We start from the raw sequence: 17405 nt of genomic DNA on the forward strand, positions 1-17405 counted from the left end.
ATTTTTAAAAAAAACTGTGTATCTATCCCAACCAGGAATTTTGGCACTAAGTCTTTGAGCTGAATCACTGAGATAATATTCTGCCAAAAACATTTCTAAGAACAGTGCTTGAAATTCTTTTAACGTATGAATAGATCATTGGGAACTCTCCCAAGGACCTTGGGAAGCATGATAAAGAACATTCTTCATTTTTTTTCACTATAGGTCTATGAGGTAGGAACACATCAGTTAAGTTCCCATTTTCAAATTTTGAAACACCTAGTTTTTTGCAGGTTGGACCAAACTAAATCCACATGAAGCACACTGCTAGTCACCCAATAAAGTTCCATTAAAGCGTGCTGTTAATCTCACAGTAAGATCATGAAGCGTGTGACTTATGCTCCACTCTAAAACATACCACTCCCATCAAAGGAACTCTACATTTTGCGATAGTGGTATGAACTATTTCTTTTGCTGGACAGACATCCTGTTGCCAATTGCCAAGCCACGGCTCCAGAACTGGCTGCAAAGGATGGTTTACTTGCCCTCCCAGACACAGGAAAAGGTATTTAGAAATTTGATTCCCAGCTCCTTCTCTCCCTCTACCCCAAAGACTTTTTATTATTTTTTAAAGTGAGTAATCTCTTGGAATTGTAATTACCGATGGGAAATAACTTCAGAAAAAAACTCTTACCTTCACAGTTTTTTCCATCAACTGCCACATGAAAGCCAGCATTGCAAACACAGTGAAAACTGCCATCTGTGTTTATGCACCGTCCATTATTACAGATCCGGCCATTCTGTAAACATTCATCGATATCTGAAAGACAAGCCAAAAATCAAAATATAAGTGTGATTTCTTTTCCAGTTTTTTGATTCCATGTAAAAATTACCTTTGCCTGGAAAAGTTTGATTTGCATAACTGAACATTAAGAAGGTGGAAAGAGTATCAAATGATCAGTTTGAAAGAAATTTCAATTTGCAATAGGAACTGAACCTTAGTTCAGAAAACACTAGACTGTAACTTGCTAAAATAGGGTTCAGGCTCCTTCTTACTGTTTCTATGTGGGTTTCTGCATTTCAGTTCCTTACAAAAAGGGTTTTCACTAAAATCTAAACTTACTAAAAGCAAAAGGTTAAACAAAACCAAAGGTTTTTTGTCCTTTGCTGTTGCTGTCTGAAGTAAGAATATAGTGGGAAATTCTGAGACTTTCCCACCGCCAAAATATGTTTTCTGCTCATTTTTATATTTAAATCATCAGATCCTCATTTCCCTCTCTCTGCTGGAGGCCCTTGGCAAGATCTTGGAGGACCTGCCTAGTGGTATCACACAAGGCTGGCAGCTCTCCCTCTCCCCCTAATGAGGGGGGAGGAGATCCTGAGACAGACTGTCTAGACATTTTTTAGATTACTCAGTGTTCTTCATCAAGGGCTGGAGCATCTCCCAGAGATTCTTGCACTCAGGGGACTCTGTGCACAAAGATCTCAACCAGTTCATGCAAATGCCTCCTCAACTACCCAGTCACTCTCCATTTCCCCAGACACGCTGTAGATGCCCCCTGACAGGTGTTCAGGACCAAAAGGGCTCTGCTAGGGGTTGGGGATGAGCAGAGAACAGACTGCACTCCAGACTCATGTCCCCTGCTAACTATGTTGGTATCTGAGGCAGAATTATTGGTGCTTGAAATCCACAGTTCCCTTCCATGGCAACCCATCTTCACTGAGCACTTGTAGAGGGAACCCAGTCAATAGTTGGGCTGCCAGGGAATGGAGGTACCAGCAGAGGCAAGAATCGTCACATGGACAGTTTCTGCCTCAGCAGATCCCATTCCCCATGATTCCTAGGAACTGTGTGAAGACCTGGGAAGCCTCCCCTCAGAGTGACAGGGGTGATGGACAGGAAATGAGGCTCATGGAATTTTCCTGCCCCTTGGGCCCCTTCCTTCAGCCTCCTGTACAAAGTTGAGTGTGGGGCTTGGTCTCAGGTAATTATAATGGCAGTTCTTAAGGATCTTCACTTTTATTTACCTGCTGCTATCTGACTTGTGGTGAAGAAACTAATATTTGCAATTTTGTTGTTCCCGAAAGCAGATAGAGGGCAACAGATGCAACAGTATGTTTTGTTCCACTTGTGGTTTTTAATTATAACATTGTTGTTGATTTTTCTTTTCAGAACTATTAGCAACCACAAAGCTGTCTTTCACCTGAGAGAGCCGTGCATGTTCTTTAGCTTCTACCTTTTCCATGCATGACCCATCTCCTCTTGCTCTTTGAAAGGTTATAGCATAACAACATGATGATTACCAGTTTTTGGCTCTCTGACTCCCAGATACACATGACTCTTATGGTTGATCCTGGTAACATTTCTTATACTTTTCAGTGCTATTTTACTTGCCTCCTTATGTCACTGAATTAAGTTCTCTAGGTTTCAATCACTAGTCACAGAGCTGTCAGCTTTATTCAGGAAAATCTCTTTACTGGGCCCATATTTGAGATCCTCACTAATTTTTACTCAGTCAAACTCCCACTGAAGTTCTTGGGAATTTGACTGAGTAATAATTGAGTAAGTACCGTGGGATCTGGCATGCTATGTTTAATAATTACATCAGTGTAAGTTATGGTCCCACAAGGGCACCCACTCTAGGCTTCAGGCTCCCTTGGCTGTTACCTCTTCTGAGTGGAGACATTCACCTCACTCCCTTCTTACCAGGGTAGTTTCAGGCTGCACAGCCCCTGACAATACTGTCATATCCAAGCAAGCAACTCTGCTTAAGCAAGCCTGCTTACTTTCTCTTTGGAGACTAACAATAGACTAATTGTCCACCATTATAAGCACAGCACTTCCTGTGCACGCCTATTATATTCTTATGGTAAAAGCACTCCAGAGAAAACAACAGAAGAATCTATATGCGTGCTAATAAACCTACCAGAGATCACCCCAAGCCTAAAATGGGCTCTGGCAGAAGAAGTCCTTCAAACCCCACCAAGAGGTTTCCTGTGGTTTCAAGTTCATCACAGCTTCCGCTTAGAACAAGCACACAGTATTATGGGACCCTCTGTAGGCCCAGTCCTTCTAAGGACCAGGGGTCCTTATTTGTGGACCGGGGTCCTGTCCGTTTGCTGGATCAGGAAGAAGGCCTGGAGCCTGTTTAAAACCAGGCTATTTAATCAAAAAATCCTTTGTGTGTGTGTGTTGGTCCCTGGAGAATCCAGTTTGAATTAGATGCAAACCTCTCCAAAGGGTTGATAAGCAGAGGAATTACATTAGCACATCTTAAGTTACATAAAATCACACAAACAACTGCATGTTTAATACAATGTACCCAAAAGCATTGAATCTAATTCAATCATATTTATCTTCATTCCATAAGGTTTGGGCAGGATATTATCGTGTCTGTCACAGATTCATCCCATGGTACCTTAGAACCAGGAATCTATAAATGTCTTATGATTACGCAGGATTTTTCAGAAAGGGGTGCCCCTGTAAAGATGTACATGCAACTGTACAAACTCACATTGGTAGGTGTTACAGACATGGTCGTGCAGGCAAAACAGGCACTTGCCTGTGCAGTTGTTCACTGTAAGTGGAAATGCTATTTTTTCAGACACAAAAGGAGCATGCACATTTTGGCAAACACACTTTTGAATAACTTTTTGTTCCTTAAAGTCCTTTGTATAGCAGTGGTCCTGCCTGTTTTAGCATATTTTAAAACTGCAGCTAGACAAGCAGAGCTGTGATGGATTGCAAAGGGCCTGTTAAGTGACCACACAGTAACTGCAATGGCCACCAGGCTTTAGACATGTATGTGTTTCATGAGTCACAGCCAATCAAAGTAAAGCAGTGTAACAAACATGCCTCATGACTAAATTCATCCCCTGAAGTGCACATCATTGGCACTTTTTCTGCATGCCCTACTGTTCTGCAGACAGCTGTTTGTACTATTGCTGTCCTTTTGAGTCAGAAAGGAAAATCCCACATCAGTGCTGGTGGCTTTCTTTTCAAGGTTTTTTGGCAATGAGGCACGTGGTGATGAGCCTCTCTCGTCCCCTCACTGCTAAGACTGCTTGCAGATGTTTTCTCTGGGCTTTGTTTTTTAATTCTTTGCTTCCATCTCTGATCCCCTAATCCCACTCGGATTTCCAAACTCTGCTTTCTTCTGAGTGTCCGATAATACATCTTTAACCAAGCATAACAGCCCTGAATTACTTCTTCTAGAGACTCCTATGTGTAGTTGTGTTAAGGGTATCCAATTCTGACCTCATTAGGTTCTGTGATTCACCCACGCCATATATATTAAATTGCTGGTTTAGGCACCACTGGTTTGGTGATTATCTTCACTTCTTCATTTGGTCTTTCCTATCACAGAATGTAGAGTACACGAAGAGCTGGTCTACACTGAAAGGTTATATTGGCCCAGCTACATCTTTTCAGGGGCATGAAAAATCCATACCCCGGAGAGACGTCGTTAAGCTGAGCTAACTCCCCAGTGTAGACAGTCCTAGGGCAACAGAAGCTGTAGGAAGAATTCTTCCATTGACCTAGCTACTGCCTCTTGGGGAGGTGGACAACCTACAGTGGCGGGAGAACCCATCCCGTTGCACTGTTAAGTGTCTACATTGAAGCACTACAATGGCATGTCTGCAGCTGTGCCATTGTAATGTTTTAAGTTTAGACACAGCCTACCTCCCAGATTTTCATCAGCAACTGGTCTTTGCTTAGCCATGTAGGGGGTTGAGAGACAGGAGAATGGACACCCAATCCTGGCCTCCCAGAAAGGTATACAATAGTTCACCCTAAAAACAGTCACTGCAGCCTTAGGTTCTGTAATGACTGCTCACAATCCCCTTCTGGGTTTAATTACTATTTTCATTGCACAGTGGGAAAATAATTTTCTGAGCTTCCATAATCAACAGTAACCAGAAATACCCATCTCATTCATCTTCTGTGCCACTGAGTCCCTTCGCAGGGACTCCGCCTCTTGGAAGTCTGATCATATTGTAGTAGCAAAGGGTCTAGAGGGGTGGCAAGGATCCCGTCCAGTCACCTTTTGGAGTAGAACTGCACTTTATGTGAATTCACTTGTGTGTCCTTGTAACATCATTCAGCATGGTCACTAAATGTACCCTATTGGTTTGCTGAAGAAACGGTTCACAGGACTCTCGTGAAAATGAAGTTGATGAGGCAGATTCTTATCCTAGGTAATAATTTTAAATTAATATAAAGAAAAAAAAAGTCTTCCACTTCATGTGAGAACTTTTCAGTAGGCATTAAAAGCTACTCATTGAAGGCTGGGGAAAATTTGAGACCTTCCCATTTTTCTTTTTGGTTTCAGTCATCTCCATTACCACACTCAACTTCAGAGTGGGTGTATGGCTAGGGAATCGTCTTCTCTGTACAGAGAGGGAAAGATGATGAAGGCAAATCTGAGTCTTTGAGCATTCAAACTCACCCTATTTCATTTGCAAGGCTCTCTTCCTCTAATATATCCTGATCATGCCCTCGCAGAGTAGTCAAATTCTCTCTCAGTAGAAGTGTCTCATTATCAGTTAACTAGCGAGGAAACAGATCCACCTTTAAAGCCAAATTCACAACCCAGCACTGACCAGGAATGTCTGAGAGCAGTGAAAAATGAATCTTGCATCTCAGAGGTAGGTAGTGCTGCCAGATAGATTCCTCCCAAGCCCAAATGTCTTTTCATAATCCTGGCCTCCGAGAGTTAGTACTTTGCGCTACCAACTCAACCATCAGGTAGGTTTGGGTCAGCCTTTTTGAAAGAATATTTTTTACTCAAGTATTTAATTTATTTTTAAAAGTTCTTATTAAATGCATATGTTTAACTTTGCTTAAGAATAACTAATATTTTCCCTCCTCAGTGTGTATACAGGAGTACATCTAGGTATATAATATTGTACTTCACCTCGACACTCTGTCCTAGTTAGTGTGCTCTGATATCCAGCACGACACTGGCATATGTAGGATCCTTGGGTATTTATACAGTCTCCACTAATACAAGGATTCTTCTCACATTCATCAACATCTATAAAATACAGACAGTATATTTTTAGTAAGACATTGTTTGGCAGGTATTCAGGCCTGAGGGCTATTTTATTAGTTTATTTTACATGAGCAAAACATATTGTTTTTAAAAAGAAAAGGAGTACTTGTGGCACCTTAGAGACTAACCAATTTATTTGAGCATTAGTCTCTAAGGTGCCACAAGTACTCCTTTTCTTTTTGCAAATACAGACTAACACAGCTGATACTCTGAAATATTGTTTTTATAAACTCTATTATGCAATACTCAAACATTAAGAATATTTTTTCTCATCAATGTAAGTCTACGTTATGTAGCATTTCATATTCAAAAGTTCTAGGCAGGTACTGGATACTAAGTCAAACAATATTTCCCAGATAAACGTAGCTTCAAATAAACTGAGCAAGCCTCAATGTAAATTTCTGCATTTACATTTTAAAATTACCAGTATCTGGACTAACCTCTAGAATTGCACGTTCTAAATCAGGTTGCTACTCATGGACAAATGCAAAGGGACTCATGTAAACACACTGTTATATATGTAGTTATTAGCAGCAGATCTATGCAATCTATACCTTCTGTTATTTACAATAACCTTCACTTTACAGTGAGCTAAAGCCTCCTTATTCATTGCTTATTTGGGTAAAATGCCAAAAAATCAATAGTCATTGAAGTCACTAGGCATTTTGCTTTAGTAAGGACAAGATCTGAGCCTATTTTTATAAAAGTTACTTTAATCTGTGATTGTAAACTGCATATTTAAGCTGCAGGCAACACTTTAAACTGATTACGTTTTAACCACAATCAACCACATTATATTTCTAAGAAAAATGTGCTTAATTTTGCATACTTAGAATAATCAGAACTTAATTTATCACAAGATTTATTTGTTTTTACATGTAATACGCTAGAGGTAAAACTATTATAAATATGCGTTTACATTTGAAATCAAATTAAGTGTTACATCCATTTTAAACATGGAGCCTACTTCTGTTTTTGTTTGTTTGTTTTTTGTTTTGTTTTACTAAGAAATTAATGAAGGTCTTTATATCTTATGGGATCAGAAAACAGTTTCATACAATTATCACTGTCTGATTTATAAAGCACAAGGAAAATCTCATACCAATGCATTCCCCTCTGACATCCAGTTGGAATCCTTTGTTGCACTCACAGCGGTAACTCCCAGGAGTTGGAATACAGCGCCCATTAAGACAGAGATGTCTGAATAGCTGGCAATAGTCAGTGAAATTAACTGGCAAAACCACTGAAATGAAAAAGTTACAAAAGTAGATTAATAGGTTATAATAATGATTTTCTGTAATACTTTCTCTAATACAACTCATATAGCATTCTCCATTAAAAGTTAACATTTACCTTCCATCACCACATAGATTAGAGAAGAAATTGGACAGCACTAAGCATGCAAAAGCAGCGCTATGTCCCAGACAGCACTGTTTGAGAATGGCTGGTAAATGTTGACTTTTTGATGGTGACAGCTATAATCTGCTTTCCCATCTTGCAGGACACAACTTTTAGGGCTAAACCCATGCATAAGGAGGTGTGTGGTATTATATAGGGATGATAAAAAGCCAGCATTAGCCAACAGCTGCGACACAGTAGCACAGTACCTCAAATATCTCCATTTTTATAGCTAGGAATTGGACAGATACTGAGAAGATTACTATGGTAACTATGTGGTATCAGTTGACAAGTGCTTACTGTGGGCTGCATTGGCATTTTGCAAACCAGTCTGAGTAAGGGACAGGATAGGGAATGAATTGACACTCTGAAAGTCAGAGTTCTTTTCCTGCTTCCTCCTTGCACCAGACACACCTAAACCTTCCCCTAGCCTTTTCCTTGGCACAGTTTACTTCTCTCTCCACAGTGGCTCACTTGCATGGGCCAGTTCACTGGATGAGTATGTGAGGCATGGTGAATTGGAGCTCTGGTTCCACCTTCTCCGCAAACCTGTCTGCTTAATCCCCACTCACCTAAGGAACAGTGGAAGTAGCAGCTGGCAGCAGCAGTTGCTCTCCCCCATGCAAGTGTGAGAGATACAGCAATTTCCTGCCATACCCTTGGGAGATCTTACTGCATTCAATTTAAGTATCTTTGGGGTTCATTATATCAATGTACTACCACGGGCTGGGATTTTCGAAACCTCTCAAGTGGGGAAGGATGTGACAGATGTGAGACCTAGGGGTTCAATTAACTATATTGAACAATGTACCTGACAAGAACAGACTTTTGGAATAAAACAAGTTAAGTGGTTTTCCTGGTGAATATCTAGAGGAAGGTGAATGCTAATTCCTTAACCTCCAGTTATACAAAATCCCAGCCTGGGGAGTGGGCCATTGTCTGTTGATCACCTGCTGGATGAGACCAAGATCATAGGCCCAAAGTGTATAAAGGAAGGACTGAACTATTCACTGCTGTTCTGGTTCTGAATGTGAGATGGTAATGAACTTGTAACCACAGGGAAAACCCAGTTGTGGGTTTTGAGGGACCGACACCTACCAGAGCCTAAGGTTGGAGTCAGAGTGACCTGTAGTAAGCTTTATAGCACGTTTGTGGGTTCTTTTATTGTTTTTAATATGTTTTCTCTGTAATGCTTTCAGTCTTAAGAATAAATGTACTTGCTTATAAAGAGCTGGGTGCTAACTTATAGCTGGGCAATTACATTGTTCATAACTTCTGGAGAGAAAGCAAAAAGCAAATGCTGGCTTGCTGGGCAGTCTGGCTTGCTGGGGATATCACAGTGTAGACAGGGAATTGTGTAGCCTGGAAACACCCTGGTCAGGAAGGAGAGAGCCAGGAGAGTCTCTGAGGAGCCAGGATCTTAAAGTGGGTACCAGATCACAGAGGGGTGAAATAGAGGTGCTGCTGCCCTGAACTGTGACAGCAAGGACTTGCAATATGAGTAGCCTGCACAGGGAAGTAAGGGAACTTATTATAGTCCTTACTCCCCTGCGCAGACATGTAGTTGGGCTCAAGACTGAGTCTTAAAAATGACAACCAGCACAGCACATAGGCTACAGTAAATATAATGTAGGAGTAAAGATGGTATCTAATTAAGAGGGGATGGTGTTACAGAGAATGCAAGTCTACCACAAGGGTTACAGGGAAAACAAGACATGGTTATCCTGAAACCCAGTCAGTGCACATGCAACCACCCAAAGCAAGCACAAGACAGCAACAACAGGAGTGAGCACACTGCTCCTGAGAAATTCACATTTTAAATGTGATAAAGACCAAGTATCCTGCAGGGAAAGGGCTAATATTTATTCTTACCATGTGGAGGTGGACCGCGTGATGGAGGTGGAAAAACAATGTCTGGCCGCTGTGGTATCACAGGAATCAGAGGAGGATAAACATCAGGAAGGCCTGGAGGAAGATCAGGTCTCCCAGGTGTTAGACCAGCTACCACACATAACTTGCGATACTCCTCTGAAACATGAATACACAGCACTTCAGTCTGGTGATAGTAAACATGAAATACCCTCCTGGAAAATAGAGACCAAGTGAACTTGTTTCGTAACAGAGGACCTCATTCTGTGAACTGTCCTTCCAGTCCAAAGTAGAATTTAGTACACAGTTCATCAAAACACTGCCAGTAAAGAGAGAACATGTCACTGGAAATCTACATTTAAAAGCCACGAGGGGGCATCAGGGAACCAATCCTATTCTATTTATTTAGCCCCTTTCAGGCAAAACCTCTGCCAAACTCAATGGGAATAAGAACTTTTGGACTGGGCCCCAAATTAACTACCATCCTGAAGTCTTAAAAATTCAGCCTGTCCTGCAGGCTGATGTCATTCCACAGAAAAACACTGAGTTTCTGTTAAAAGAAAAGAAAAGAAACAAAACAAAAAATAAAACCCTTCTTCCCTGTATGTCAAGTGAAATTTTCAGGCTCCAGGGTTGTATTTTTGGCTCTCATTAGCATCTCAAGTTGTAAATCCCTTTATTAGCCCAGAATAAGAAGAGTGAACTTGAAGGCTACATAACTTACATTAACAAAACCTATAATACGTAAAGTGATTTTACATATATTTTCAAGGTATAATATACTAGTATAACTGATGATCACAAGGCCACATTTTCAACTGACCTTTTTAATCAAGCCCACAAAACATGTATATACAAATAGTCATTAGTGCATGCAGATCTGAAGGCTTTGGGGCAATAATGAAGGGGTTCAGTGAAAATGATGATAAGAGATAAATTAGTCCTAAAAAATGAAGTAGTATGTATGTACAAAACACTTAACATAGCAAATTATAACCTGTTCCTAAGGACACTGCCAGGCAAGTTAGACTGAATGCTTTCGTCTTCAATCTGACTGTCCAACAGTTTATATGCTATTCAATATGTTAGAGTAGATTTGTTAAAAATGATATTAACCTAAGATTTTCTTTTCCCTGTCATGATCCACTGCATTTGTCTTGCTTCTCTTGGACAACCAGGCTGCTTTACGTTTCACTGTATTTCCCTTTCCTGCTCTTTAAAGTGTCTTTACCTTTAAAGTCTTTCCCGATATTTTTTATTAGATAAGAGATTTTTGGGTTTTATTTTTTTATTTAAACTTGTAGGATTTGTTTTAACTTTCTTTTTCACTCCTCATTCAGAAAATGTGTTGAATCTGCTTTCAGTTAGTCTAATGGCTATAAAAATAACCTTTGCATTAGACATTCAGAAGGAATAGTGTGTGTGTGAGAAAAAGGCAGACATACAGAGATTTAAATATCTGTTAATGACCAAGTGTAACTTTAGAAGAGGAGAGGTGACCAGGGGAAGTATCCAGACAGTGGAGATACAGGAGAGCAACACTGACTGCCCACTGGAATACTAGATAGCTTATCGTCACTGGGGCATAAGAGTGTCTATACTGGAAACCCAGAGAGACTTCGTTCCCCTGGGAAATACAGATTGTGAGTCCAACTTTCAAACATGGACATCTAAACTGCAACTCCCAATCCCTTATTGGTGTGCTCAAATCAGCAAACAGTTGCTGTAATCCCCTTTTTAAACACCTACATTTGAGCACCCTAATTTAAGTGCCCACTTTAGAAAATTTGCCTTTGTGAGCCAACAGGGAACTTCTTTGATGCTGTGCGTGACTAGACAGATTGTTAGTATTGGATCACAGTATTGCTGAAATTTATCACAGTTAGCGGGAATCTAGTTACATGACAACACCAATGATAGAAAACCTATATGTAAGTAATTAGCCAGTTTCTGAGAGAGGAAATACTGTATTTTAAAGTCTGGTGGTTTATCAGCAAAGTAGCTGAGTGTAACATATTCTTGGACAAGCCCCTCTCCACTAGAACAAATCACAGTACCCCTGTTAGCAATCTACCCAATTGAGCCAAGAAACAATACTAGGAAGTGTTTAGGTGAGAAGTGGACCTACTAGGCTGAAGACTTTAGATACCAATTTAAAAGTATTTATAGTTTTAATGGTGAATCCTGCCCTTCAGTATAAACAATTATTGCTGTGGTATGCAGCAGAATACAGAGCAGGCTTTTTTTATTGGAACTTTAATCTCCATGTATAATTGCCAGCAATAAACAACCTATTTTATAGTAACAGCTGTAAGAGGGTCTACTGCCCACATTGAAAAAGCAACTGCCTGGTTATGCAACCAGTGCTCTACTTTGTATTACATTAAATTTCCATATCAGAGTTGGAGAGACTTGGCCTCACCAATGTCATTCATGGACAGCCCTAAAATTCCTAGATTTGGGCTCACTCTTAGGACGTATTTAGAAATCAGTGAGCCTGTAATACTATTGATGATAATGCTGTGTGTAAAAAGAAAAGGAGGACTTGTGGCACCTTAGAGACTAACCAATTTATTTGAGCATGAGCTTTCGTGAGTTACAGCTCACTTCATCGGATGCATACCGTGGAAAGTGTAGAAGATCTTTTTATATACACACAAAGCATGAAAAAATACCTCCTCCCACCCCACTCTCCTGCTGGTAATAGCTTGTGTGTGCATATCTAGCCTCTCTCACCAGAGGGTTTGAAAGAAGTTTAAAAAGGAAAGTATAAATTACTAATTCCATTTTAGGCTAGGTCTACATTATGGCTGCATGTACGGTACAGACACTTGACAAGCCCCTGGCGTGTATAAATAGCCATGTAGAAGGTGAGACACTGCTTAGGCAAGTAGAGACACACTGGAAATCACTTTAGATAAGCTATTACCAGCAGGACAGTGGGGTGGGAATAGGTATTGTTTCATATTCTCTGTGTATATATAAAGCCTGCTGCAGTTTCCACGATATGCATCTGAGGAAGTGAGCTGTAGCTCACGAAAGCTTATGCTCTAATAAATTGGTTAGTCTCTAAGGTGCCACAAGTCCTCCTTTTCTTTTTGCGAATACAGACTAACACGGCTGCTACTCTGAAACTAGAATCTTAGAGTACATACCCTGCATGGCTCTCTACACATGACATGCTACATGCTTCCCACATCCACACTGCTGGTTTTAGTGTCCCGAAGCCTCCCTCATGCCAGAGCCTTTCCCCACCACAGTGAAAGACTCTGACAGTGGGGAAAGGCTCTGGCATGGTAGAGGTAACTAGGAAAGGCTCCTGGAGAATTTCTCTGCTGCCTCCCCCCTGCCAGAGCCTTTCACTGCCATGTGCAGCTACACACCGCAGCGTGGATGCTGCCTAATTTTCACTGTGGCATTTAGCTACATTGTACCCCACACGCTGTTACTCTGTCTTTAAGGCCTTTTCTGGTAAGAGAAGCAGAGAGAAGTTTAAAAACTTGCCCAACGCAGCGTGAGCTGTCAAGACTTAGCACAGGTGTGAGAGTCAGGAAGTCGTAATTTCTCAATTCTGCTCTGCCATTGACTTACTATGTGGTCTTAGGCAAATCACTTTTCTGCCTCAGTTTCTTTAGCTGTTAAATGGGAATAATCAGGAGTTGTGTAAGGGAAAGTGGGCAGTGTGTTAAAAGCAGAGGGGAGCTCCCACTCCTCCCCCTGTCTTGGGAAAAAGCACTCTCCTAAAGCTTCCCATCCTATTTTAACCTACTTTAGCCAGGGGATAATACTACTTCCTTATTACTTGTCTAGTATTCTAATCGTTGTCTGTACACTGCTTCAAATATGTAAAGTATTATATGAATTTGAAGTTTGATCATTCAAGTCACTCAATAAGACAGTGACAGAGCCAGGAATAGAACCCAGGTTCTGACCTTAGAACACTGCTCTCACCACTAGATCATGCTGCCTCACTCAACTAATTAAAAAATAGGGATTGTAAACCCTCCCCCATCCTGTGAACCAAACCTGCATTTTTTCATATTTACACTGCTTTGCAGAAAGAGACCACTCCACCTCCTCTCTAGCCTCCTCCCTCTCCCTAGCTCCTGATCTAGTGTGAGCTCCCTCCCTGTAATCTTCCTCAAGTCTCTTGCACTCTTCTTTCCTGTGACTTTCCAGTAGGCCTTCAGTCCACCTTCTCTCCTAAACACCCTTCAGCAGACCCATCCTCTGGCCCTTTCCACTCGGTTTCACAATCCAATTGTGCTAATACTCTGTTGGGCCCCAGCCAGCTCTGACTCCATATGTCATGTTCCTTCGGACACTCAATGCAATGTAGGGCAAACAACTGCAGAGCGCATGAATTCAGTGACAGTCAGGACTGGCCATGAGGAATCACATGGTTTAACCCTCAGTGGTTGCAGCCCTCAGAGAAAAGGGGCCAATCAGAAGATTGAGAGACAGGACAAAGGGAGATAAAGACTATTGGAAGGTCATGGTGCGAGGAGAGATGGGAAGGAACTAGAGCCTACTACAGGATTATGGAGGGAGTAGCCTGTGCCTATTGGCAGGATTTTTGAGAAGGATGCCTAAAAATTAGGTTAAGACTGAACATCCAGTCCTTTAGAGATTGCTCATCACTAGTCATAATCCTTTTCATAAGATTTCAGCTAAGTCTACACTGCAAACATTACTCGCAAAACAGGATAACTGAACAGGAAAGTGCTAAACCATTATTGTAAGAATACAAAATGATCCATACCAGTAGCTCGGATGGGGCACATTTCAGGGGCACTTGTTGCCCCAGGAGACCAGCATCGTCCGGTGTCACAGCAGCATTGCATTTTAGTTAAAACCTGGGGTAGCTGATTGCCACAACGGCCATTGGTCAGAGAAGAGAAACAGTATCCAGGACGTACATCTAACAGGGGAAAAGAAATACACATGGAAATATCAGCCCGATAAAAAAGGCATCTTTCATTTACAAATCCAATGCCTATTGCTCCGAATGCTGCCTTGACAGCAAATGTATTGGTTTGCTTGGTTGAGTAGAATTGATTCAGTATCAATATTATTAATTTTAAAAAGTTGAAAGCAAAACAAGAAATTGGGTGATTTTTTAAAACCCAAAACCCAGCACAACTTTCTCAAGTGTCGCCAACTCTCAGGATTTTTATTGTGAGTCTCAATACATTTGGAGTTTTCTTTAAAGCCCCTGAAGTCAGGTGATTACGTGAAAAATCTCAGCTTTCATTTTAAAAAACCCTAATTATCTAGCCCTAATGGTTGCAGAGTAAAGCTTGAAAATGTGAACCATAAGGACTCAAAATCCAGCAAGCAAATAAAAAGAACCCCAAAGGGATTGTTTTCAAAATCTCATGATTTTAAGCCAACTCGTGATATTTGGGGCCTGGTTCACGATTTGTGAATGAGGATGGCAATACAGAGAGATTCCCAAACCTTTTGTGTCAGCTTGGACCCACTTCTCAGCCATCAAACCACTGGTAGATTTATAGTTTCACTTCAAACCAGGTGGAGTGCCATGATTTTTAATGAGACTTTGCTGTGAGTTCTTAGACTCATGGAAACCTGAAAGCTAAACTGCAGTTCAGAGGTGCAAACCCTACAGGAAGTAAAACCAAAGAAAATGTGATGTGGAAAAAAACTCTTCAGCTAAGAGTCCCATGCTGTAATAAAATAATAAATGTAGAAAAGGAGAAAGAAGAAAAAGTTTATTCAATATTTAATGCTTCAGCACCTTCAAGGAAAAGCCCTAGGGTGCTATAACTGTCAACATTATTACAGGCAGCATGAAATCATTATTGTTTCAGCTTTAATTTAAAGGCTGTAGATGTACATTAACAAACAAACTACAGCTCCCACAGCCACACAGTAATTTATTTTTCATTAGTCCTGGCTTTTGAAGCTGAAGTGCATGCTGACTGAAATTACATATAGATGGCAGAGCAAGAAATTACAATTCAGTTGCAACAGGTGCCAAATTGTTTATGGAGATGTGTTAGCTTCATATCTAAAATAGGCTCGCACGTGCTCTACAAACAACAGCTTGTACCCAGATTTCACCATCTCAGCTCTAGCGACATTTTACAAACATCTCCTATCTGAGGGGGGAAAAGAAAAACACCGGAACACCTTTTCAAAGTCTATGATACAATCTGCAGCTTTGAGGAATTCTTTTACGGTGTGTAACATCACATCAGCATAATTCAACTTAAAATAAGCTGTAGCATGATTTGATGTTGCATGATAAACCAGACTGATTTTAAAGCAGAAGAATGTTCACTGTCAAAATGTAGAAGAAAAACATGGACGTAATCTTATATCAGCATGCAACATTCCTGAAAGAAAGCGTTTCAGTTATCCAGGATGTGGCAGATTCTGCTGTCCAGCATCTTAGTTATCCAGAGCTTAGCAGATGAGATACTACAGTTTGTATAAAAATTCAACGACATTTCTTATTATTTTGAGGGAACTGATGATATTCAATGATCTGATGAGAGAGTCTGTAAAATGGTTTTGACTTTCATTAGCTGGAATCCTAAACAAAGATATTAGCGGTACTACAGCCAATGGAGGCAGTGAGCCATTGCTTCAAGTTTTAGAACTAATTCAATTCAAATCACAGAATCATGAAAATTTGAGATAGAAAAGACTTATTAGATCATCTAGCCTATGGGTTCTCGATTTTTTTCCATCCACTACCCAAAAATTATCCCATGATATACCATGTTAAAATGAATCTCAAACTGGGCCAATACAAATGAAACATCTATGTATTGTTCTCCATGCTACATTAATTTCTTTGTTAGGTTTCATTCTGACTGCAGAATTATGAGGCTAAGGGGAAGTGTTGGAAGGATGACAGGGTGAGGATAGAAGTGGTTCTAATCCCTGCTCCTTAATCTAGGGACCTTTATTTGTAGACCCAGAAGCCCCTTCCATGTCCCCGTTAACTAACGCTTATCTAACACTTTTTACTTGAGGACAGACATATTGTAACTGAATCAAGACTAGATAGTCTGCCTAGCTCTAATGCAGATTTTGGCTATATCCTTGTTAATACTGCAAATGCACAGCTTGCAAATTAAGACATAAATCTAAACTACGTGCAGATAATTAAGAGTGCTTCACAGTTAGCACATTTTTCCTTCGACATGATGCGAATATCAATGATGGCTCACGGCCTGGTATATCATTTACATTGCTTCTTGTCATCACTTCAATACCTAATTGTTAAACTAAACTACTTCAGCCTGGAAATAGAGGGAGGGAGCGGCAAGTATGGTTGAAAATCTGTAGGAATCTAATGTGAGTGATGGCATCAGACAATCTTGACTGCACAGTATCTATAGAACAGCAGAATCTGCACTACAGTAGGGAGTTAAATTCAGAATATTAACAACTAGCATTATAGTGGAGGGAAAATGCACATCTTATATCATCTCTATAGCAGTCTGCATTGCTTTATGTAAACAAACATCTAATATATATAATAACTAGTGAGCAGCACAGTCCTTAAGGAGCTACTTGTCCAAAGCAAGAAAAGCAATGACCAGGTGCATTCTGTACCCTCTGAATACCATCTAACTACACACACAAATACTGTGTCTGATAGTGGAAGAGATACTGTTAAAGGAAATGCATTTCTGAACATATACAAAAAAGTATAATGGCAACCTTCACAATGAATCATGTCCTAAACTAATGTCTTTCCAGATTTCTAGGGAAAAGCACTTTTTGCTGGGAAAATTACTCTCCCTTCATACTTTCCTTTCAAGAGTTATTTTTCTGCTCTGTCCTTTACCAAATGATCTCTTCTGAAAGGCGCTCATATGGGGAGACTGTTATTCCGCCTGGTTTTCAGAGTCCTTTTGCATTTTAAATAAACCAGCCAAAACCATGGAAATTTAATTTTCATTTAATTTGAAAATGACTATGAAGGCTCTGGGTTTCAGGACTGAATAGAGAACAACATACTTGCAATAAGTTTAAAGGAAAGACAAGAAATAATGGTGCATCCTAAAATACCTGACCCAGCGGATCTTATTCTAGACTGGGGATATCATCAGTCACCAAGTACCA

General features: G+C 40.4%; 1 protein-coding gene across 1 annotated transcript in view; it reads right to left on the bottom strand.

Moving 5' to 3' along the window:
• Positions 1–17405, bottom strand: part of FBN1 (fibrillin 1) — a 218471-nt gene that overhangs the window by 107148 nt on the left and 93918 nt on the right. The window contains exons 10-14 of the mRNA XM_084641061.1: positions 14065–14223; positions 9306–9461; positions 7138–7278; positions 5898–6017; positions 674–799 (exon numbers count right to left, since the gene is read on the bottom strand). Coding sequence (XP_084497187.1) covers positions 674–799; positions 5898–6017; positions 7138–7278; positions 9306–9461; positions 14065–14223 — 702 coding nt within the window. The remainder of the gene's footprint in view (positions 1–673; positions 800–5897; positions 6018–7137; positions 7279–9305; positions 9462–14064; positions 14224–17405) is intronic.

The sequence above is a fragment of the Lepidochelys olivacea genome, assembly GCF_965140295.1.
Source record: "Lepidochelys olivacea isolate rLepOli2 genome assembly, chromosome: 10".
NCBI lineage: Eukaryota > Metazoa > Chordata > Testudines > Cheloniidae > Lepidochelys > Lepidochelys olivacea.